The 25,695-nt window shown below is 40.8% G+C and overlaps 1 protein-coding gene across 4 annotated transcripts in view; it reads left to right on the top strand.

Annotated features, from left to right (window-relative positions):
- nptnb (neuroplastin b) overlaps window positions 1-25,681 on the top strand; it is a 132,831-nt gene extending 107,150 nt beyond the window's left edge. For 2 of the 4 annotated variants that reach the window (XM_034186540.1, XM_034186524.1), the window contains exons 4-9: window positions 7,918-8,012; window positions 11,674-11,807; window positions 11,893-12,166; window positions 24,367-24,388; window positions 24,472-24,545; window positions 24,638-24,709. In XM_034186540.1, coding sequence (XP_034042431.1) covers window positions 7,918-8,012; window positions 11,674-11,807; window positions 11,893-12,166; window positions 24,367-24,388; window positions 24,472-24,532 — 586 coding nt within the window. In that variant the 3' untranslated portion in view covers window positions 24,533-24,545; window positions 24,638-24,709. Of the gene's footprint in view, window positions 1-7,917; window positions 8,013-11,673; window positions 11,808-11,892; window positions 12,167-15,086; window positions 15,108-24,366; window positions 24,389-24,471; window positions 24,546-24,637 lie in introns of all 4 variants that reach the window. The other 2 variants (XR_004564838.1, XM_034186529.1) reach the window with 2 other exon arrangements.
- The last annotated feature ends 14 nt before the right edge of the window (window positions 25,682-25,695 follow it).

Here is a 25,695-nt window from a genome sequence, read left to right as displayed (position 1 = left end):
GCATCACTCCTTCTGGAACATTTGGAATGGAATTTTTTTTTTTTGCTTACCGTTTCTTCCAAATTAGAAACATAAAAGCCAAAGCATACAGAGCTGTATTTGAGTTAAATCGTTGTCACTGTATTAGAATAGATCACGCTGCATGCGAGTTGAGACAGACAACCTCACCAATTTATTACAAAGTTGACATTTTGTAAGAATTGTTCTAAGATTTCGCGGATGGGATGCTCACCGAATAGCAATGTTGCCTACAATGATTTTTAATCTGTACAGAGCAATGCTTTATGACTAGCTGTAATTTGAGCAAATATATAAAAAAAAAAATAAAATTGCCAAAATATTGAAGCTGGCCTGGGGTGACACATCATGCAACTAATCAAAAACAACAACAAAAAAATGTGCTGCAGAGTGTCTAAAATGTCTGTCACAACTCTATGCTGCTCACAGATTAAAGATACTGAACACTGCAGCAAATACTATTTCCATCCAATATTTTTAACATTTGTTTTTAACATTTTAAACATTATTTATGACTAATACATAACATCAAATGACATGAAATATAACACAATAATGAATTTGGCTCAAGTTGTGGCTCTGCAATCGATAAAAGCATTACAAATCCACAAATGATCACGTCACAAATACGAGGTCTGTTAGAAAAGTATCGGACCTTTTTATTTTTTGCAAAAACCATATGGATTTGAATCACGTGTGATTGCATCAGCCATGCTTGAACCTTCGTGCGCATGCGTGAGTTTTTTCACGCCTGTCGGTTGCGTCATTCGCCTGTGAGCAGGCTTTGTGTGAGCACTGGTCCTCCCCTCTCATCGGATTTTTATTGCGAATAAATGTCTGAACAATTTGGAGCTTTGCTGCATCAAATTTTTCCAGAAACTGTGAGAGACCTCCAGGTGGACACCATTCGGAAAATTAATATGGCTTTCAGGGATGATTTTATGGGGATTACACAGATTAAGGAGTGCTCCAGCCGGTTTAAAGACCGCCCACAGCGTCTGAGAGTGCGGCGCGCTCCGAGCGCCGATCGACAGGCTCAAACCCCGTTGAAACAACCAGATCATTTCCAACGTGAAGGCTTTGTTGATCCGGGACATCGTCTGACTTTCACAAAAAAGGCAGAAGGCGTGGACATCAGCACTTTTTCGGCACATTCTACTGTTACTGGAGTTTTTTTCATGGAAAGAGAAGCGGAGGATTGCGCCACCGTGCCGCTCATGGCGCGGGACAAAACCACCTCCGTGTTGGTCTCACAGGACGGCTCCCGGTTGCTTTTCAGTCGTGTGAGTATCCGAGAAATTGTGCATGAGCTGGACATGCCCCAACATGTCCTGTGAGGCTTCATCACGGTGTTGCTTTGCGCCATGCGGCCCTGCCGCGACGCGCGGAATTCCGCCGCACGTCTGTCTCAATGTGCCGAAAAAGTGCTGATGTCCTCGTCTTCCGCAATTCCTGTGCTAGTCAGAGGACGTCCTGGATAAAACACAGTGTCCAGTTTAGAAATGAACGGCACATTCCACTGTTACAGGAGTTTTTGTCATGGAAAGAGGAGCGGAGGAATTCCACGCGTCGCGGCGGAGCAGCATGGCGCAAAGCAACGCCGTGATAAAGTCTCACAGGACATGTTGGGGCATGTCCAGCTCATGCACACTTTCTCGGATACTCACACGACTGAAAAGCAACCGGAAGCCGTCTGAAAGCTGTCCTGTGAGACCAACACGGAGGTGGTTTTGTCCCGCGCCATGAGTGGCACGGTGGCGCAGTCCTCCGCTTCTCTTTCCATGAAAAAACTCCTGTAACAGTAGAATGTGCCGAAAAAGTGCTGTTGTCCACGCCTTCTGCCTTTTTTGTGAAAGTCAGACGACGTCCCGGATCAACAAAGCCTTCACGTTGGAAATGATCTTGTTGTTTCAGCGGGGTTTGAGCCTGTCGATCGCCGCGCTCTCAGATGCTGTGGGCAGTCTTTAAACTGGCTGGAGCACTCCTTAATCTGTGTAAACCCAATAAAATCGTCGCTGAAAGCCATCTAAATTTTCCGAATGGTGTCCAGCTGGAGGTCTCTCACAGTTTCTGGAAAAATTTGATGCAGCAAAGCTCCAAATCGTTCAGACATTTATTCACAATAAAAATCCGACGAGAGGGGTGGACCACTGCTCACACAAAGCCTGCTCACAGGCGAATGACGCAACCGACAGGCGTGAAAAAACTCACGCATGCGCACAAAGGTTCAAGCTTGGCTGATGCAATCACACGTGATTCAAATCCATATGGTTTTTGCAAAAAATAAAAAGGTCCGATACTTTTCTAACAGACCTCATATATTCTGCTTCACGTTAACAAATTTCCAGCCAATTCTGAATGTGCAAAAAGAATAACTCGCTCCAATGCCTGTTTCATTTCAAAAGACCTACATCCCTACAGCATTGTGGAAAATGAATGTTTATTCATAGATTTCCTTTTGTTTACATTATCTTTTCAAATACACAACTACATGATCTTAGACACACTTTGCTTTCATGGCATCATTTGTCACACCACCTTTCTTAGCACACTGCAGTACACTTGAGTCGCTCCTGAAATTATCAGCTGTATGTACTGAATTAATTTAGAATTGAAAATTGATTTTTGAATCAAAAATCAATTTTGAATTGAGTCGTGACCCTATGAATCAGAATCAGATGGAATCATGAGATACTGAAAGATTCACACCCCTAATACGTTACTTACACAACATGAAGTCTTCTGGAAAATGATCTTTTTCCAGAGAAATATCACATCTGACAATGTGTCTGATCGTTAGAAACAGTAGCTTTGTGGTTAGCACAACTGCCTCACAGCAAGAAGGTTGTAGGATCGCTTCCCACCTGGGGACCTTTCTGTGTGGAGTTGGCATGTTCTCCCCTTGTTCACGTGGCTTCCTCCAACATCCAAAGACATGCAGGTTAAGTGAATTGAAAACTTTAAATTGACCATAGGTGAGAGTGTGAATATGTTTGTCTGTCTGGAAGTGGTGCAGACTAGTGTCCTGTCCAGGGTGTACCCCTGTCTCACACCCTATGAGATATAGGTATACATGAGGTATACACATGCAGGTTGGTATTTACAGTAGTGTTCAGAATAATAGTAGTGCTATGTGACTAAAAAGATTAATCCAGGTTTTGAGTATATTTCTTATTGTTACATGGGAAACAAGGTACCAGTAGATTCAGTAGATTCTCACAAATCCAACAAGACCAAGCATTCATGATATGCACACTCTTAAGGCCATGAAATTGGGCTATTAGTAAAATAAAGTAGAAAAGGGGGTGTTCACAATAATAGTAGCATCTGCTACAAACTCAAAACTATTATGTTCAAACTGCTTTTTTAGCGAAATTTCAGCAAAATTCATCGGCACGAAGATGATGGTGTTGGGAAAGTGTCGGTACACGGACCCACAACAGGGGGCGCAAAGGAACGGACAAGACATCATTAACCAATGCTTGGAACGTCGCGGGGGCGTTTGTGAGGCCGAACGGCATGACCAGGTACTCAAAGTGACCTAATGGGGTGTTGAATGCCGTCTTCCATTCGTCTCCCTTCCGGATCCGAACCAGGTGATACGCATTTGTAAGATCCAGCTTAGTAAAGATTTTGGCTCCATGCAGGGGGGTGAACACGGAATCTAATAATGGCAACGGGTATCGGTTGCGAACCGTAATCTCATTCAGCCCCCTGTAATCAATACATGGACGAAGTCTGCCATCTTTCTTGCCCACAAAAAAGAAACCTGCCCCCATCGGGGAGGTGGAGTTCCGGATCAGCCCGGCAGCTAATGAGTCCCGGATGTAGGTCTCCATTGATTCGCGCTCAGGTCGTGAGAGGTTGTACAGCCTGCTGGACGGGAACTCAGCGCCTGGAACCAAATCAATGGCACAATCGTACGGACGGTGCGGGGGAAGGGTGAGTGCCAGATCCTTGCTGAAGACATCAGCAAGATCGTGGTACTCAACCGGCACTGCCGTCAGATTGGGAGGGACTTTGACCTCCTCCTTAGCCTGGGAACCGGGAGGAACCGAGGATCCTAAACACACCCGATGGCAGGTTTCGCTCCACTGAACCACCACCCCAGACGGCCAATCGATCCGGGGATTGTGCTTTAACATCCATGGGATGCCCAGAATCACGCGGGAGGTAGAAGAAGTTACAAAAAACTCAATCTCCTCCCGGTGGTTTCCAGACACCACCAGAGTTACTGGTTGTGTCTTGTGTGTGAGTAAAGGGAGGAGGGTGCCATCTAGTGCCCGCACCTGCAATGGCGAAGGAAGCGCCACCAGAGGGAGCCCTACCTCCTTTGCCCATCTGCTGTCTAGCAGATTCCCTTCTGACCCCGTGTCCACCAGTGCTCGGGCTTGAAGGGTTAAATCCCCGCTCAGGATTGTGACTGGGAGTCGCGTGGCAATTTGTGTGTGTCTCACTTGAATGTCTTGACCCCCCCTTAGCCCAGTCTCTAAGGGTGAGTGTTGACGTTTTGGCCATTTGGGGCAGTCTCTCTGTGTGTGCTCTGTTGAGCTGCAGAGAAAACACTCTCCACGGATCAGCCTCCCCATTTTGGCCCTGTGCGTTTCCCTAACAACGTCACCAGGGGGAGCTGTTGCCCCACAAAGCGCTGCGGCTGTGGAGCGTGGGGAGGGCGGCCCCTTTTCGAACCCGGAAGGGAGAGGGGCGGCGCGTATCCGGTCACGTCCTTCGCCTCGCTCCCGACGGCGTTCCTCTAACCGATTGTCTAATCGTATAACGAGATCAATAAGCCCGTCTAAATCCCGCGGTTTGTCCTTGGCCACCAGGAGCTCCTTCAGGACCAACGACAGTCCGTTTACGAAGGCGGCGCGGAGGGCAGTGTTATTCCAGCCGGACCTCGCAGCCGCGATGCGGAAGTCGACTGCATAAACAGCTGCGCTCCGGCGCCCCTGTCTCATTGACAACAGCACGGCTGAAGCGGTCTCTCCTCTATTTGGGTGATCGAACACTGTTCTGAACTCCCTCACAAACCCATCATATATCAGAAGGAGCCGTGAATTTTGCTCCCAAAGCGCTGTAGCCCAAGCGCGTGCCTTGCCGCGAAGCAGATTAATCACATAAGCTATCTTACTAGCATCAGTCGCGTACATGACGGGATGTTGTGCGAAGACGCGCGAACACTGCATAAGAAAGTCCGCGCATGTCTCCACACAACCCCCGTACGGCTCTGGAGGGCTTATGTATGCTTCAGGGGAAGGTGGGAGGGGTCGTTGAACGACCTGTGGAACGTCACTGTTACGCACAGGATCGACAGGAGGGAGAGCCGCAGCAGCGCCCTGAGGGTGCGCTTCCACCTGCGCGGCGAGAGCCTCCACCCTGCGGTTAAGGAGGACGTTCTGCTCGGTCATTACATCCAACCGAGCCGTGAAAGCGGTGAGGATCCGCTGCAACTCACCGATCATTCCTCCTGCGGACGCCTGTGCGCCCTGTTCTTCCATTGGCCGTTCAACAGCCGGTTGACGCCCCTCGGGATCCATGACGCTGGCCGAGATATCCTGTTGGGAAAGTGTCGGTACACGGACCCACAACAGGGGGCGCAAAGGAACGGACAATGGAGTAGGTCAAATAACAACACTTTACTGTTGTGAATGTGCACAACAAATACAACAGATTACAACAATAGATCAGAATCAATCCACAAAGGTGTCGTGTGGGCAGGCTCGAAGATAGGAGACACCTGTCCAAAGCAGAACCGGAACCACACGATTTCCTCCGCCACCAGACCCCGGGAATACTGGAGCCGCCAAGTCCCGAACTCCCAGGTGGCCACTGCCTCCGCGTGTCGGACCTGGTACTGCTGGCGAGGAACAAAAACACAATTAAAGGTGGGCGCGTTTGCACCCAGTAATCCACACGGCAGGAAAGCTACCTCCACCTCTCGTTTGAAAAAAGGTCTGTTATCACTCACAAAAGTCACAAAAGGTTACTGTCAAGCAGTCAGCTGAGAATATTACCTTCCAGGTAGAACGATATCTCGGCAAAGAGGTGGAGACGTCGTCCTGCTGATGTACCCCTGCTGATTGGTAACAGCTGTTGCAGGTGATGCGTGACAGCTGTCACCCTAGCTGCTCCTGTGAGGCAGCTGCGCCCTCTGGTGCCTGGAGCCCGCACTCCAGGCAGGGCGCCCTCTGGTGGTGGGCCAGCAGTACCTCCTCTTCTGGCAGCCCACACAACAGATGGCGCAGCAAAAGTGCCTTCGTGTTGAAGCCTCACAGGACATGCTGTAACATGCCCAGCTGTTCCACCATTTCCCGGATAGTCACACGACTGAAAAGCCACCGAAAGCCGTCTGAATCTTCCGAATGTTGGAAGAGCTGGGCATGTCACAACATGTCCTGTGATGCTTCAACACGAAGGTGCTTTTGCTGCACCATCAGCTTCGTGCCGATGAATTTCACTGCAACTCTTTTCATGGCAAAATCTTCTGTCACAGTGGAATGTGCCGAAAAAGTGCTGATGTCCACCTCTTCCACAATTTTCAGATAGTCACACGACGGTCCCACATCACCAGAGCGTTCACTTTGGAAATGATCCGGTCATTTCAGCATGTTGATGGCCAACCGGAGCGCGGTTCACTCTCCACTGTTGTGCGGCCGTCTTTAAACCGGTTGTACCACTCCTTAATCTGTGTGATGCCCAGAGGATCATCACCAAAAGCCGTCTGAATAAGCCAAATGGTTTCCACCTGGCTGTCGCCCAGTTTTTGGCAAAATTTGATGCAGTCGCGCTGCTCCAGTTGTTCCGCCATTTCCTTGCAAAGAAAAAATGACGAGAGACTACACCCATCCTCACATAAAGGCTGCTTGCAAGCAAATGATGCAATCGACAGGCGTGAAAAAACTCACGCATGCGCACGAAGGTTCAAGGTTGGCTCATACAAGCACATGTGATTCAAATCCATCAGGTTTCTGAAAAAATAAAACAGTCGGATACTTTTCTAACAGACCTTGTATACTCAAAACCTGGATTAATCTTTTTAGTCACATAGCACTACTATTATTCTCAAATGTTTTGTGAAACATTTGAAACCCAGCCTTACCCGGGGAGGGGGTCTGAGACACACTTTATCCCCTGTTTACAATGGGGTACTCAGGTCAAAGGAGTTTCAGTCCTTTGTTCATGGTAATGAGTCATTCACGTCATCAAGGGAGCCATCAGAAAGGCATCCATCCCATCATTAGAGGGACAGCTGTTCTGCCATTAGGTGTGCTAACTACAGCACAATAGTTGCTAATTAGAGCTATTGTTTAGTCACTAGCCTATAGCAGTCTGGCTTCTGTTTTATTCTTCTCTACAAGAGTCAGACAGAAGTCAGACTTCCAGAGCAAGAATTTTAGCTGAGGAAGCTTCTGCGATTTGAAGCGAAACGTCCTCACATCAAGCAACCCAGTCCAGTCGAAGATTCAACCTTCTCTACTATTATTCTGAACACTACTGTATATGTCTTTGAGTCACCCTGCAAGCAAACAAACAATAAATGCAGGCGACAATGTTACCTCCTTGGTTGGAGGTGGTCACAAACTGTCACAAAGGATAACCATCGCAGCACAAAGCTAATGTCAAACCCATCGACATGCCACAGACTTTTCCTAGCTACAAGATAAGACCAATTGATCACTTCCTTGTTACATTACATCAGCAATATGCTGAAGATTACAGAGAAAATGCCTGTGGCGCCCTACCCTGCAGAATCTAGGCTCTCGATATTGAAAGCACTGCTGCAGTGAAAGATAACTACTAAACCTTCACAGCAATTATCACAGCAAGTATTCACTAAGTGGCTTGCACATTTCTAAATTAAAGCTGTGGATTAACTTTGTGTTTTGTATTTTGATACAGAATTAATAAACCAAGGGCAGATGATGCTGGGGAATACATGTGTGTATTTACATTTGACATGGCGCCAAACGCCAACGCGACAATTGAAGTCAAAGGTAAGTCTTCTTACTTTTACATATAACAGCTGCACCTATTGGCAGCTTTAATTTGTGTTGTACTATGTGAAACACCACAAGATCATAGCATCTACAGCTGTGTAAATGAGTTCCTGTTTGCAAAGATGTTCAAGATTACGTGGTGCAGTGGTGATGACAGGAAGGTCTCCTGAGGGTGTTGGCATTGTAGGTTTACACTGTGACAGCTCACCAAAACGTGCTTCAATGCAGTGTTCTTTGCTCATTAAAAATAACCAAGTTTTAATAATGATTATTATGTTTTAGGATTATTATTATTATTATTATAACTCCAAATCAGAAAAATATTTGGACATCATGGAAAAGTAAAACAAAGTAAAAAAGAAAAAAAAATGCGAGTGATCCTTACTTTTATCTTGACTTCTTTTTCATTGCATGGTGGAGGAGAGAAGGATCGTAAAACAGGAAAATGATCAAATCAAGGCTCAGGTTTCTCATGTGATTTGTGGCAAAATGCAGCTGAAATTTATTTTTCAGAAAGTTCCAATGTAGCAGACAGTTTCTCAAACCACAGCCACAGAAGCCTGTAACTTCATTAGAGTTGTCTAGGTGTCTTGGTGGCTTCCCTCACTAGTCATCTTCCTGTACCATCACTCCATTCTTGAGAATTGCCTACTTGACACACGTTTACCATGAAGTACCATGCTGCTTGTATTTCTTAATGACTGCATGTTCAGTGATTTGGAAATGTTCATGTATCCAACCTTGACTTGTCTAAAGAAAACTGGCTGTAAAAGTGATGATTTAATCCTTATATTTAGAATAAGTTGCCCCCATCCTAACTTTTTTAGAATCTGTTGCAGGCCTTAAATGCAGGAATGGATGTATATTAACAAACAAAATGAAGTGGACCACACCAAAATAGAATCAGTTTATATATATATATATATCTGAACCTTTTCTGAATTTGCAGTTGTATTAACCGTAGAAACAGTTTCCTAGGTTTGCCTATTTAATAGATATAAAAGCTAAATACTGTGCGGATTTCATTCGTGCCATCATCTTGAACAAGGGGCTTCTCAGGGACAGGGTAAGTGCATCTCTATTGAAGAGAAGCTTGCTTGTGTGCAGTGCTTAAGCCAATTTGCTGTGGCATGGTGATAGTGCATACTGAGCATGCCCGGTCTCTTATTCTGCGCCTGTCTTAAAGCACTGCCTGATTGCGTAATATGTGTGATGACCATGTGTGCTCTGATTTCACTGGCTGGTGAGACGATGGAACTTGCTGCCATTCATACTGAAGCGTCCTCGCCTGTGACTCTGGCTTAACGTATGACATCCTGAGCAAGCATCACTCTTTCAACAAAACAGATGCTACATGTTTTTGTCCTTTAAACAGACTACATTTGATGGTTAAAAAAATTTAGATAAAGAACATTTTTAAACATTTTGATATTGAGATTAAGTACTATTGCAGGATCTTAAAGGATTTTCTTCAGCACTCAAATGTTGCTCTGTTTTTCAAGAAGTGTTTATGACCCAGGTAACAAGTGTGCTAACCAGCATTGCAGTGCGCTTCTGGCAGCAGTTCACTGAGATCCCTCGCCTACAGTGTCCTTGGCACAGTCATCCTTACAGGACTCAGCTCAGAGGCAACAGATGGAGGGCTGTGTGATGTTGTAGGATTAAGGGTCTGAATCTGGTCCCAGCCATCTCTGTGGCAGGAGTCGAATTTATAGTCTGTGATCCTAAGCTTGCCAGAGATACACATTCAGTACATCACGTTTCTCAAACTGTCAGCCCAATTTGTAAAAAAAAAAAAAAAAAAAAAAAAATGTTTTACTGTACAGGTCGTGAATTTTAAAAACATTTTTTTAATTGTTCCAAGTTTGTGGTTTTATACAATACACTACGTGTGTGTCCCATGGGGAGCTCGATGTAGATCAGCACAAGTCATGAAATGTATAGCTGGCTTATGCTTATTTTGGAAATGTTATAAAGTTTTCGGGATCTCGGCTAAAATCGTGTCTGCGTTGGCCACTTTGCGCATGGCAGGTGCAGGTTCAGTGAAACCCGGTGCCCATTGTTTACTGCAAGCTGAATGTTGCCAGAAAAGAGGTGTTCATGAAAATCAGATGGGGTTTACCATGTTGTAACCCATCACAAGACATGAGAGCTACTTAACATGTTGCTACTAATATGGAAAGTGACTAATGAAGGATTTCATTTCCAGTGACCATGTAGTATCCAGTGGCATCCTAATCTGCCTCCTTCTATCCTTTCTGACAATGTTGACCTTGCCCCCCCCCCCACAGTGCTCTTAAACATCATCACTTTATCTTGATCGAGCATTCACAGGTTAATAGTCACGGTTAATCACAGTCAGGAGTGTGAAATTGGAGCTCCTACCTGTTTTAGTGCTAATCTGAGGGCTGCCTGTATGCTGTCAGTCAGTGACACACTACAGCGAGGATAAGGCACAGATGAGTTTGGCCACTCCCCTGCTCACTGAGCAAGTGTATGCCATAATTAGAGCTGGGTGATGTCACCAAAGCACTCAAGCCCCCCTCCTGCTCCATTATCCATGCTGGAGCTGTAGCTGAAAAATGCTATCTCCAGGCCTCTCTCTTATCTTGCTTAATTGAATTGAAGGAATTATTGTAATTTTGAGGATTAAATGAAAAGCAGGAACAGTTATTGTGCTGATGGTGTGCAGAGATAAATAAAGAGTACTGGTCAGTGGATGCATCAGTTTTACAATCCTCAGCTGTTTTATTTTGTATTTGTTTATTAAAGTCGTTAATTACAGTATATTTTGCAATTTCAATTTAAAGTCTACACTTTAATAATAGACCTTTTACAACCCCAATTCCAATGAAATTGGGACATTGTGCAAAATGTAAATAAAAACAGAATACAATGATTTGCAAATTCTCTTCAACCTATATTCAACTGAATGCACCACAAAGACAAGATATTTAATGTTCAAACTGATTAACTTTATTGTTTTTGTGCAAATATTTGTTCATTTTGCAATGGATGGCTTAATAAATGTAAAAACCATCATTCTCTCATCAGTTCTGTTCCCATGAGCTCTGTCTTATTAAAAAAAAAATAACAGCTTTGGAACAGAAAAGTAATATTTTCTCCAAATAACTAGTTATCAAAATAACTTTATTCAAAAATGTGTGTAACATATCGACACTGTTACCTGTTGTGAAATCTGGAAGGAACTGACTTATTGATGACATGATATAGTGTATATCATTTAAAAAGCTGATTGTTTATATTGTTTATATCAACACACTGTCCATAATTAAATTAAATATACCTCATATCATCAGATGTTGAAATCTGATGAGATCTTCCTCAAAATGAAACATCTAAAACTAGCTGTTAATTTAGCCTACTAATTATGCCTCTTTTTAACACTGGTGGCTTGAAGTTGAGAACTTTTCAAAACCAAATGAGACTTACAGTTAATCAACACAATTGCAGAGAATCTTAATTACACTCCTGTCTCTTCCATAGAAATCTCAATAATACAAGTTATTACCATAGCTAGGACAGCGAGTCATGCTTTTCTTATTCTTACCATCTGGTAGGAGCTAAAATACTCCATTGGATTTCAAATGACTAACTCAACTCATTATCAATTTTAATTATGTATTTTATCTTCCAGCAAACCCTGAAGTCATTAGCCACAAGCGAAGTGAGAATAAGAAAGAGGGAGAAAATGCAATGCTTTACTGCAAATCTGTTGGCTATCCACATCCCACATGGATGTGGCGTAAACTAGAGGGACCAGCCTACACGGTATGGACACGTAGGACACAGAAATGCTATTTATTAACTCATTATTGTAATGCTCTTCAATTTAATTATTTTTACTGTCTTCCAGGACATTGACAACTCCTCAGGACGTTACTTCATCACTAGCAAAGACAACTACACAGAGCTCAATGTATTAAACTTGGATATAAGCACAGATCCTGGCGAATACCAGTGCAATGCCACCAACATGATTGGAACCACTGCTAAGACCACTATACTTCGTGTGCGCAGCCATCTTGCACCGCTTTGGCCTTTCCTCGGTGTGCTGGCTGAAATCATCATCCTTGTAGTCATCATCGTTGTGTACGAGAAACGTAAGAGACCTGATGATATTATTGATGGTAAGAAAATCTCTGCTCTGCTATGAGTGGCATTCACTGTGTTCAAAATGTACAGATTAATGCACAGGGATTTCAAAACCTACTATATGTTATAGGCAACTACAAGATTGGGGAGTGTAAGCAGCGACGGTTTCAACCTTTGCTACAGTGGCCGGAAATACAGTAAAACATGTATATGAGGTCTGTTAGAAAAGAATCCGACCTTTTTATTTTTTGCAAAAACTATATGGATTTGAATCATGTGTGCTTGCATCAGCCAAGCTTGAACCTTCGTGCGTATGCGTGAGTTTTTTCACGCCTGTCGGTTGCATCATTCGCCGGGACGTCGTCACTTTTTCGGCACATTCCACTGTTACAGGAGTTTTTGTCATGGAAAGACGTGCAGAGGAATTGGCGTGTCGGGACGGAGCCGCATGGCACAGAACAAAAAGCAACGCTGTGATGAAGCCTCACAGGACAAGTGGTATGTCCACCTCTTCTGCCATTTCTATGGTAGTCAGACGACGTCCCGGATCAACATAGCGTTCAGTTTGGAAATGATCTGGTCATTTCAGCCTGTCGATTGCCGCTCGGAGCGCGGCGCGCCCTCAGCCGCTGTGGGCTGTCTTTAATCCGATTGTAATGCTCCTTAATCTGTGTGATCCCCATAAGATCTTGACTGAAAGCCATCTGAATTTTCCAAATGGTGTCTACCTGGCTGTCTCTCACAGTTTCTGAAAAAATTTTGATGCAGTAAAGCGGCAGTCGCTCAGCCAATTTCCTGACAATGAAAATCCGCCGAGGAGGCTGGACCACTCCTCCCACAAGGCGTGCTCACAGGTGAATGACGCAACCGACAGGCGTGAAAAAACTCACGCATGCGCACGAAGGTTCAAGCTTGACTGATGCAAGCACACATGATTCAAATCCATATAGTTTTTGCAAAAAATAAAAAGGTCGGATTCTTTTCTAACAGACCTCGTATAATGGATTCAGGTGGACCAGCCACTTTTGTCAGTTATCTGCTATAAAATGGACAAAATCTGTTATATGTATAAAACAGACAAAATCTGTTATATGTATGTAACAGATTAGTTACAGTCAGGAGGCGCCAAACAATCTACAGGGAATCCCCAGCACCAATTTGACTTACGTATTTCTTCGTTGAAACTCCTGACCTTGAATAGGCACCTGCCTCATTTAATGGTCGGGCCAAAACTTCGTCTGAAAAAAACAAAGGCCTGCCTTAAATAAGCGCTGAGCATTATGTGCATTAAAAAAGAATTACATTTGGTCGAGTTACTCTTTTTTCTATGTCCGCTACGGCGTGGCACCTCAAAATCCTAAAGCCTGATTTATGCTTCTTCAACTCCGTGGCCATGCAACGACGTCAGCGGGTGCATGACCCTTTTAAAGTTCTCTGTCGTGTTGGTGGGCGTCTTAATGCAATTTACAGCAGGAACAGTGGCTTTTTCTGGATCAATTTGTCCCTAAACAAGCTCCACTTCTTAATACAATCATCAACCTCAAAACCAACATTATGGCACATGCAATTTACCTCCATGAATTGCAGGTCATTTGAGTGTGTTTTTCCAACTCAGTGTTGTAAAGCTGGTTATATTTGCAGACTTTTCTGCCAAACGTATTTGATCCATAATCAAAATGTAATTGTGGGCGCACTGCAAAAACAATTAAACAAGAGCACCGCGCTCGTAGAGTGCAAACCTCCACCAACACTATTTTTCTAATTTCACAAATTTTTTCCTTGGAAAAAAAATTTTCAAGGTCAAAGTCTTGTTAGAAGTGACCTTTCATAAGCTAAAATAAAATACAAAATGTAAATTAAAAGGGCTTTTTAATGTTATTATCAAATATTCTAAATCCGCAATACGGAGCGGATGCAGATCAGACTTACTCCATTCATTTAGAATGTCAGTTTGCACCTCATTGTCACAAATGAGAATGATTGAGGCAGTTTTTGATTGAGATGTAATGCAAAATGTACACCAAATGGGCTTTTTAATATTAAATTCAAATGTCCACATGATCCACAATCCAGACCAGATCCAGATCAAACTTTTGTCAGGCGATTGTGAGTCCCAGTCTGCACCTCACTTTCAAATATAAGAGTGATTGGGGCACATTTGATTAAGATGTAATGTAATATATACATTAAATGGGGTTTTCAATGTTAAATTTGAATGGCCACAAAATCTGTAATATGAAACAAACTTTGTCAGTCGATAAAGGATACCATCCTACATAACACGTACAACTATGTAAGACATTTGATCTTGCTTGACAGAGTTACAACTTTTTAAAAATTTGTTTAATGTTAAAGATAGGGATTTTTCCAATTTTCCTGACTTTGACCTTTGACCTAAGATCTTGAAAAATGTTATCACTTCTTGCCTATCAGGATATGAATCTTCAGTAAAAACTTCATAACAATATATGAAAAATGTGGGTCTCCATGCTGTTCATGAACAGCATAACCTCCAACTTCACTGGTGGAGCCAAATATGACGGGAGAGGGTGGGAGTACGTAAAAACTGTTCTTTTTTTAACAGCGTACAAATTTGAAAAACTGGGTACATCTTGCCAATGCTCTGTATTTCCCTTCTGCCTCTGTCATCAGAAAAATCTTTTGAGGGGGACAGACTGTCACAATGTCACAACCACTTGAACAATGTGACAAAAAAGGCACAATGTCACACATTAGCAACGTATTTGACACAGGCGCGCAGTGACCTTTAAAGAATGATGTTAGGTAAATGACAGAGGTCACACTGCTGTGCTGTGTCTGAATATACTAACAGTACACTTGTTACCATATTGACAGCAGAATAAGTATGTGGGATTGTAAGACATCTAATATCACACCAATCATGCAACTTTATTGGTTACTATTCTTTTCCCTTCCCCACTTTCTTCCCAAATGGCTACATAATCTAAATGGGTGGTAAGTCATAGATCCTGCATGGTTTTAACAATTTTTTATTTGTTTTTTTTTTCTGTTCTGTCAATCTGTTTGTTATGACAATACAGTTAATATAAATTATTACCTTTTGAGACAGCAGTAGCTTAACAAAAGCTTATGATAAAATCTAAAACATACTGCATTAATATTCATAACTCATAATCTTTATGTAGAAACACTTTGTTTCTGCAGCTGATGTGTGTTTTTAGAATGACTTTCACTTCATATCACAATGAAACATTACAGTCTTGCATTACATTTATAAAGATCAATCAGGACTCTATTAACCAGTGGTGTAACGATACGCTAGCTCCATACGATACATATCATGATACACGTATTGCGATTCCATACATATCATGATACGTAATTACATAACTGTTCCCACTAATTATGTAGAAAATAATCTGGTGAATGTTTTAATTTCAAAGAAACAACGGATCCTGAAATATAAATTGTAATCATTGGTGTTATCTGCTCTCTATCTGTAAATTTTATAAACCAGTTACGATTCTTCTGCAAGGGATGTTATCATGATACAGATTTTTAAAAAGTACAATTAGATACAGGCTTCATGATACAATTATCATGATTAATATTACAATGCAAATAAAAATGGCAAGTCTAAGGATGCCAACAAACCTGTCTGCAAAGGAGGCTGCATATCAATGCCAGGGAGCATTCCTAACACAACAACTTCAGCAAAGCACCAAACACCTTTTTAATGTAACACTGTTGACACAAATTAAAGATAAATGATTGCATTCATCTGAACAGTAAATTAAGCATGTTACTGAAGGATGAAACCATTCATATAAATTACAGTGTCACTGTTGGCCAGCAGCTGCTTTGATTTGTGGACACTCCTCGAAAAGGTTCCTCTGATAGATTTTAAAGTAATTTTAGCCTATTTTTCTGTACATATGCATTTTTTTCCCAACGGAACAAAAATGGTCTGTGCTTCAGGAAGGAGATAAAATCACATTTGAATGTGGCAAGATGAAAATGTGTCCAAAACCAAAAAGCGTCTCTGATCAAAAGCAGTTATTTCACCCCAATGACTTTGTCTTCCTTTCTTTCTGGAATAGCACATTGCCACATAAAAATAGTAAGTGGAATAATATGAATCATTCCATCTGGTGTGCATTTGCAAACTATCCTGTAGACTCTGTAACAAACAAACCTTCAGGCTACATCCTGCTCTTCGTTTACTTTGCAGAAACAAATAAGATTTTCTCAGTTATGTTTGTGAGGAATACTGAGTAGAAGAAAACCTGTTTTGTATAAATCATTGTGCAGCTGCAACCTTGGTTCAAATTTCTCTGGTTTTTTTTTAACCCAAATACTGGTTAAATTAGACGAGGGTACACCTTCGAGACAATCATACCGGATTTAGCCTCACAAACCCTTACCGTGTATTGTTAATTATTACAAATATTTCTAAGAATCTGAAAGAGTTTTAAAAATATGAATATTAGCATGTTATAGCATTTGTTAATACTTAAACTACTTTCCTTTAGACACACATCAAATATATTTCTGTGTTTATGCGCAGCTGCTCGCTGAGCGTGGCCTCTGTTTAGTTTCATCTACTGGAAAAATGAAGTGATTAAGGTGGATTATATTTGCCATGCTTATGGCATTCAACTCAGGAATGAGGACTCCCTGCATAGTTATTCTAAAATCTCCTTCAAGCATCCTGTGTTCCCAGAGGTTATATAGCCCGCAGCAGCAAGGTAGAGCGTGATCGTTTGATCTGTAAAACCAACTGTTAAGTAGAAATACTGATGATGTTTGTGTGATCATTTGCTAAGTAAAACATCATGTAATACAATGACAGCTTTAGACAATATACTCTTACAGCCAAGTTATGCAATAGTATAAATATTAAATAAAGTTTCATGCAGAAAAATAATTACAAGGGTTTTCATCTCAAAGTTCTTAGGCTCACCTAGAAAATATATCACCCGATTATTAAAACTGTTCTTGCATAGTCTGTCTCAACCTCAATGCACTTATTCCACCAATATTCAAATGATGCAGTTTTGTTGCAGTAGAAAGCTGCAACTTAAGTCATCAAAAGGGAACCGCAGTCTCGTTTGAACCCCGTGTGATATTGCGGGATTTGACAACTTCGGGGACAGCCTGCACAAGCATAGCATCACTTCTAACAGAAAAATGGTGTACTGTGTTTTTTTTTTTTTTTTTTTGGCTGCAATCACTGAAGCAGTCGCAAAAAGTGTAATTTTTTTCAGTTCCCAGTGGAGAAGGGAAGACAAGGTAAATGGGAGAGGTCGTGTCCGTAAGTCTTAGCCTACACACCTTGATAGTGTAGCTGCGTTCTCTCACCTGCTCAACCGCCTCAACATGTTTGAGCTCCAGGTCATAAACAAACTACAACACATGTCCGCTTTCCACCGCATCGGCACTTTTTCTTTGCAATTTTTCTTTGCTGTGTAATTTCCCCAAAATCGGAATCAGAAAGTGCCATGTTTCTGATGGGGACAGACGAGGGCTGGCCCCGAAAGTAGAATAATGCTCTTTCATTTAATTCCTTCAGCACCCACCCTGAAACAAGACTATGGTACCCAAACTATGGTACCCAAATGTGGCTCAATGTGTGGCAGATATACAGTCGTCACTCCACAAACAGTAATGCAGTAATGACTTCAGTTTGGGAAAAGGTGGAAGTCACACAGAGCCAGTTCAAGAGAGTTAGGGGCATGAGGTAACAGTTCAAAGCCATCATTTCAGCCACCTATGGCTTGTGGGCAGAGCGTTCTCTTGGAGTAATCCTACGTTCACATTTGCTACAAGCTATTCATTTCAGTCAGAGTGCAACAAGAGGCAGGTGGTCCTTAGGCTGCCAGCTAGGCAGGGCTAAAATAGACGAGAAGTCAATTTTATGCAAATGCTGTGTGACATGACACAGCGACTGCCAATGCAAGTGAAGACAGTCTGGTGTCAACTGGTTGCTCCCTCAACCAAAATAATTCAACATGGCAGATTACGATATGACAGATTCTGAAACAGCTGTATTTCTTTATAAATCTAATATGTTTGGCATTTTTCCCTCACATATTTTGTAAACGTTAGCAACACATAAACACTAAATCTAAAAATCATATTTTAACAAGAGTAATCAGATTTCTGACATCCCCCAATCCAGATCTGGATCACCTCCAAAATTTATTGGAGTCTTCCATGCCCTAATATTTATCTGTGGTACAAATCTGGTGAGAATCTGTGAAGTAGTTTTGACGAAATCCTTCAAAGACTATATAAAGTGATATCTTGATGAAGAATCCAGATCCGGATACAGATCACCTCCAAAATTTAATGGTGTCTTCCATGGCCTAATATGTATCCATGGTGAAAATTTGGTGAGAATCCGTGAAGTAGTTTTGATGTAATCCTTTAAAGCGTATAAAAAGTGACATCTTGATCCAGAATCTGGATTCGGATCAAGATCACTTCTAAAATTTAATCTAGTCTTCCATGGCCTAATATGCAGTGGTGGGCACAGTTTCGCTAATCCGCTAACCGCTAATTACTGAAGCTAATGTTTTCATTATTGGATTAACTTTTCAGATAATTTTGAAAACCATCAGCAGACTAATTATCTTCCGATAAATTTTGGTTCAATAATTTTTAGACCACTAACACATTTTTGCAGGCATGGTGAACAAAGCTTAATAGTTACAAACATTGACATCAAAGATTTGAGTACTTACATGTTGAATGTTTTGTAGTAGATATACAGTTCTATCCTCTGCAAACAGAGGAGAGCTAGCTCCAGGAGAAACTGCTCTGTCCTCTGCAGACAAAGGAGAACTGGTCACAGAAAAAAAAAAAAAAAAAACACATTTCTTTTGACTCAATTTCTTTTGACTTCCTCGCAATATCACCCAAGTCATCCAGAGGCATACAGTTTTAACTAAAAATTTTAACCAAACTAATTTTGGACACTTTATTTAAATTAACATCACTTCTGATGTTTTATAAAGTGAAAATATCAGATATATTTTTTAGTTTTAAAGTAATGCACTAATTTTGAAGGTTTTAGTGTGGACATGCTGTCTCCAGTGCATTATGGGTAATCTCAGTACATTCACTATAGGAGACATTCATTTCAGACATTCTGATCAGGCTCCACATGGACAAAACCATTAAACCCTTTGTATATTGTGCCTAAAATTCTCCTGAATATATTCTCTGGGTTTATAGACATTGTTACTGTGTTTGTTTTATGTAAAAATGCCAGAAGACGCTCAGGTTGCTTCTCCATTATTTTTAATTGGAATCATTGTGAGCTGCATTTGCTTCCTGTTTGCTCTTTAACGTCTTGCTTATGTGAAACACTATCTGTCCTCTTTGTTCCAGAGTAATATATATATAAGATGTCTGAAATTCGGTTTGTGTTTATTAAATGTAGCAGACATGGATTATTTATTTGGAATATTTGTTTGAGCAAGTTTTCAGGGTCTCTACTGCCATCTACTGGCCAGTAGTGTTCATGGCAGTAGTCGCCCTAAGTATTGAGATATCTCATAATCCTTTGCACGCCAGAGAGTTGTTGCAGCCTCTTGCGGCAGCTGATGAAAAGAAATAAAAATGTACATTTTGGTTGTATAATGTTCATTTACAATTGTCATTGTGTTTTCTCTCTGTACTGTTTAAACCGCAGCAACTCTCTGGCGCGCAAAGGATTATGGGTTAGGGTCTGAGCATCTGGGTGCCAGTAGATGGCAGTGTTTTATTTATTTTGACCCTGGTTATATTAGACGGTTGTCTAATCACAACTTGACTTTTGGCTTTTGCAGATGCCTTTTTTTTTTACAAATAAAAAAATGACATATTTTACAAAAGCACTTTTATATGTAAACACCACTACACACCTCACATTAACGTGTTGGTTTTTACATAGAATGAATGAGTCAACCAATCATTGTTAGCGGAGGCTCATTTTACCTATAATCCCTTTGGCATCTGTCTGTGTTTGTTACAAAACTTCAGAATTAATGTATTATTTAAAATTAAAAGATATGTGTTATATTTTAACTTCGTGCAAATGACAGAATTGACATTAATGGGGTTATTCTGTCCGGATTAATTTGATTTATAAATCAAAACCACCTCTGTCTTACGGTGACACTATGCTATATGCTGTTAAGGAATAATGACTTGTGTGCGTGCATGTGTGAGTGTGAGCTTAGCTTAGCTCCTCTCAACTGCTTAACTGCTGCAAAATATGTCGCAAACAGGAGCTTCCAGCAGTGGGCAGGGTGCAAAAAGACAGAAGTGCAGACTCATTGTTTGGGTTTATGGTCACCTTTGATGCTACCAGAAGCAGTCATGGTCTTAAAACTCAAAATCAGCTTGTTAGCAGTTGCAAGTGTACCGGAGACAATGCTGACAGTTATCAGTTAGCTGTAGTTTATGATAATTTTTTGGGTGGTTTATCGGTTTAGCATCATAAAAGATAACTTTTCAGTTAGCTGATTAGCTGCTATCGAAGCCAACCTTTTGGTTAGCTGTGCCCACCACTGCTAATATGTGTTTGTGGTGATAATTTGGTGAGAATCCGTGAAGTAGTTTTGACTTATCCTTCAAGGACTATATAAAGTGAAACTTGATTCAGATAACCTCCAAAATTTAATGGAGTCTTCCATGGCCTAATATGTATCTGTGTTGGCGTAATCCTGCTAACAGTAATCCTTCAAAGCGTATATAAACTGAAACTTGATCCAGAATCCGGATCAACTCCCAAATTTAATGGGTTCTTCCTTGGCCTAATATCTATCTGTGGTGGAAAATTTTGTCAAAATCCGTGCAGTAGTTTTGACGTAATCCTGCTAACAGACAGACAGACAGACGTACAGACAAATAAAAGCTGGTAATTTTATTATGTCCTTGGCGGATGTAATAATCAGATTATACCTCTGAAGTGATTTACAAGAGGTCTTACGGAGATGTTAGCAAGCTAAGCCACGATACAAGAACGTCGAGCGACATTTGATTCCAACTGTCATAGTGACAGTTTCGTATTTCCCGTCATTTATAATCTATCATTAAAAATTGTGCACATTAAGGCTAAGTAACCATTAGCTGGTCACGCCCCTGGAATGCCCATCAAGTGACAAATGCCGACTGCTTGTTGCTCTCATTTGAAGGAAATTTGACCGTAGGATAAGAACACCCCTTCTCACAGGTTTCCTCTCCACTTTTCTTTGTTTTTCCAACCATCAAGTTTCTTCAGTTACAAAATCAGTTGAGTCCTGAGATTTCCTTTCATCTGCTGAATTTTCAGAGGGGCTCAACTGCAAATGAACCTATATAGAGTTCAGGTGCAAAACCCTGTAAGTCCATTTTTTAATAGGAAAAATTGTCTAAAATGGGAATTTAAAGGAAAAAGCATTGGATTAGAAAAAGTTTCGACTTCTATAAATGAAATGAAACTGGTCTGTTTAAAAGCTTCAATATTTTGCACACTGATAATTAGCTACATACCACTGGGACAGGCTCATCCCCCCCCATCAAAAAATGGATGGCTGAATACTTACCGAAACACTCAAGTGCATGTTGACCTCAAGGAAAACTTTGTGGTTTTAGAGTTACAGGGTTTTGCATCTGAACGTTTCAGATATTTGAGCTCTTATTAGTTCTATATTTTAAAATGTACAGTCATACTGCAAACATTTTAATTGTTCCCCTTGTTTCTGGGTGAGGCCAAGAACTTTCCGATGGACATTGAGATCTTCAGTGTTAAAATGTAAATTTCACATCATCAGACTTTGCTGGCGTTCAAAGCAATTAATAAACAAGGGAAAAAGATGTGAGATATTCTGACATATGTTCCTATTCACAAAGCTGATATTTATTTTTTTCTAACAGTTACTTCCACGTACTTATCCATATTAACATCTTGGAATGCTGCTGGTCCTGCATCTCTGTAACTGCATGGAATGATTTTTATTGTGACCGGTTACTTAATGTTGACACATTTCCATTTGTATGCTGAATACCAACCACTTGTCAACCTCAAAGCTGTGGGTTTCTGGACTAACTTGTCTCCTCAGTGCAACAGTATCCATAATTACCCACAAATCCTTCTTTCCTGCAGTGTTTCTTACAGTGGTATTGTCATACAGTGTTCCTTATTTCCTGCACTGATGCATTGTGGGGGAAAATGACATTCTCACATTCTGCAATGTTTCATCTCTGAGAAAAATCTTACTGTTGAATGTCTATTTTCATTGATTTAATTGGCGTGAGAAATGAACACATGAATATTAACTATTGCAGAGAATTGATATAATTGCTGGATGCTGATAGAGAGGTTTCATGCCAACTCGGTCACAATATCACACCCATGTAGTCGGCTCTTCACACTCACTATGAAATTACTGAGTGTAATTAAAAGATGCCTTTAAGCGAGCCATCTGTAACCTTCCTATTTAATTCTGCAATAACAAAGAGCCCCGTGAGAGTCAGATGCCATATATTGAGGATATAATGCTCATGGTGGCTTGAAGGACTACACCTCATTTTTCTTTGACTACAAGTGTATGTCGCTGGTGGCCATTCTACCAAGCATACCAGCATTTGCTTGCTTTCTGTTTCTGAATGGTTTTCTCCTGCTAACATCCACCCAGACATTTGATTCCACCACATTTTGTTTTACTTCAAGAATCTACTAAATCCACATTATGACTGCTGTTTGCTTTGCTTCTCAGTTTGTGGAGAGAATGCACAATGTGAGAATACAAGCTTTTCTGCAGCTGACTTACAGTGCCTTGCCATTTTCTCTCTCTCTCTCTCTCTCTCTCTCTCTTTGCATTACAGCTCATACTTTAAATGGATTATTTTATTGGGATATTTCTGCAAACAACCTACACAAAATAGTCCAAAAGTGAAATGGAAAAAGAACTTGTTTGAAAAAAATTAAAAACTGATAAGTCGTGAGTGCATGTGTTTTTCTTTCTTTTTGTTTTTTTTTTGCTGTGAACAGTTACACATGTAAATCATGACTTTCACAGCTAGTTTTCTTTATGGATACATGAACATTTCCAAACTGTTGAAGATGTTTTGGACTTTGTTTACATCAGTCATTAACCATTACAAACAGTATAACACTGTGTGGCAAATCTGTCTGGAGTTTGCACTTCTCAAAAGCTGATTGATGGTGCAAGAGAGAGACTAATGAGGGAAGCCACCAAGACACACTTCACAATTTGAAATTAGTTATAGGCTAATGTGACTGTGATTGGAGAAACTGCATAATTCATCTTATGCCTGTTGCACCACGACCATGACTCACAGTGGAATGAAACAGAGAAGGATTTTAAAAGATCAACTCTAGGCTCATGTGTCCCATCTCCCATCTGGGAAATTACAGCTGAAATCCTTCTGTTCCACTCCACCATGACGCTTTATAACTTGTGTTGCAACAGACAAAATGTGCACTAATTATTTGCAGTTTCTGTAATCACAACCACAGAAGCCTGCAACTGCTTCAGTTGTCACAGATGTCATGGTGGCTTCCCTCACTAGTCTCCTTCTTGCACACTCAGTTTCTGAGAACTGCCTAGAGATAAGATGTTGTTAATCCCTTGGGAAGACTCCCTCAGGGAAACTGAGGAGCCACACCTACTCCAAACAGATTTAGCAGTTGACATGAAGTCCAAGACATATGAGTCATGAGCAACATCATAAGTTACTTAAGTTGGGGCCTTAACTTAAATTGTTAGGGCCTTCATAACACATCAGATGAATACATGTGCAGGCACCACTTATTAGTTGCTTTTTTTTCTGTAGAATTTTACAAACAAGGTTTCCCCCATTTCACTTTTCACTTAATCAATTTGGGCTATTTTGTCTAGGTCCACTGCAAAAAACATATACAAAAACAAAAAACAAAACTGAATAATAATGAATAAAAATCCATTGAAATTATAGGTTGTAATGCAAAATAATAAGTAAAACAGGGAAGACAGGATTTGGGGGAGGGGGGTGAATAGTGTTGAAAGGCATCGTATATTCTTTAATCTCACATTTTCCCACCCGTGCATGAATGGGTCCACACCATTTTTTTCATTGTTTTGACTGCAATGTCCTGCAATCATGCTTAGCTGTTTGCTGTAATTAATAAACCATATCAGGAAGAATTGCTGACACAGGCAAGATATATGTTTTACTTGTATCTTGTATTACATTCTCTTTTTCTCTCCTCATGCTCAAGATGATGAATCAGCTGGACAAATGTAAGTAAAATAAATTGCTGTGAAATGTCTTTGGAAATGATAATACCTTTTAGGCTACTAAATTAAAACCATTTCTTCCCTAGGAAAACAACTTCAACAAACAACCACAAGGACAAAAACATTCGCCAGAGGAATACAAAATGAGAAATTTACTCATGTAAGAAACTGCTGAAGGAGATGGGGGCTAAATATAGAACACACTCTCAGGATTATCCATAGTCACGCCTACTCTTGATTTTCTTTTCGCAGATGAGATGGCTAAACTGCACACTGCGACCACATGAAGGTATCAGATCTGAATAAAGTGCTGGGCGGGTTTCTTGAAAAAGCACATCTTGTCTCATTTTATGAGAAACAATATCAGCATAACACTGGCAACAAAATGAACATAATGGCTGTTTTAAGCATGCCTTATTCAGTCTTACGTGGATATTTGAGGATGACAGATGATGACTAAAACCACCACAGAGGTGTACACATTTTAAAATGTGCCGTTGATGTCTCCTTTTTTAATTTCATCATGTCCTCGAATGAGGTGATCCTTTTTGTATTACATATCATGTATGATGCATGCAAGGTAACGCAATAGGATACTCAGAATAGACATTTTCTGTTGTTATCCCTCATGTTGCTTTTTTGCATCTAAAGCTACTTTTTTTTAATTAAGTCATCATATATCTTGAACATTTGTACAGCATATCATGGTCATTTAAGTCTTTTAAATATGTTTGATTTTGTGATAAGTCCATCTTTACAAGAACTTTTATTGTGAAGCAAGGGCTTCAGTGACTGGCAGTATTTCATTGAGAGTGATTACAGAAAATGACTACTTTGTGTAATTATCTAAAATGATATGTATTATTTTTATTTTCTTTCTAGAGTAACATAGGTGTCTTGTATATGTTGCAATATGAGTGTTCAAATGATAGGAAATATCTATGAAGTTTTTTATATTTCCCAATTTCCTTAACTGATTTTTAGTTTTTAGTTTTTTTCCCCTCTTTCTCTCTAACCGTATAGCATGGCTACAATCCTATGCAATATGTATTCTATATGTGGAGGGCAGTTTGCTTTACTCAGTGAAGCTTTAATGTTGTGGGATCACTTGGAAGCTGGCATAGCGAAATACACTGCTGTAGCTGCATGTCTCATCTTTTAATACAATGTATTCATGTGTGTGTTGCGGTGAAAATGGACCTGCATTAGGATGGGAACAGAGGGACCAGAGTATATAGCCACGATCAAACATATGAGACCAATATTTTTTTTTTAAATAAAAAGCTCAGAAAGTAATGTTTTTTCTTCCC

The sequence above is a fragment of the Thalassophryne amazonica genome, chromosome 2, assembly GCF_902500255.1.
Source record: "Thalassophryne amazonica chromosome 2, fThaAma1.1, whole genome shotgun sequence".
Lineage (NCBI taxonomy): Eukaryota > Metazoa > Chordata > Actinopteri > Batrachoidiformes > Batrachoididae > Thalassophryne > Thalassophryne amazonica.
The sequence above is the reverse complement of the archived record's forward strand: the minus strand, read 5'-3'. Positions and strand labels throughout refer to the sequence as shown.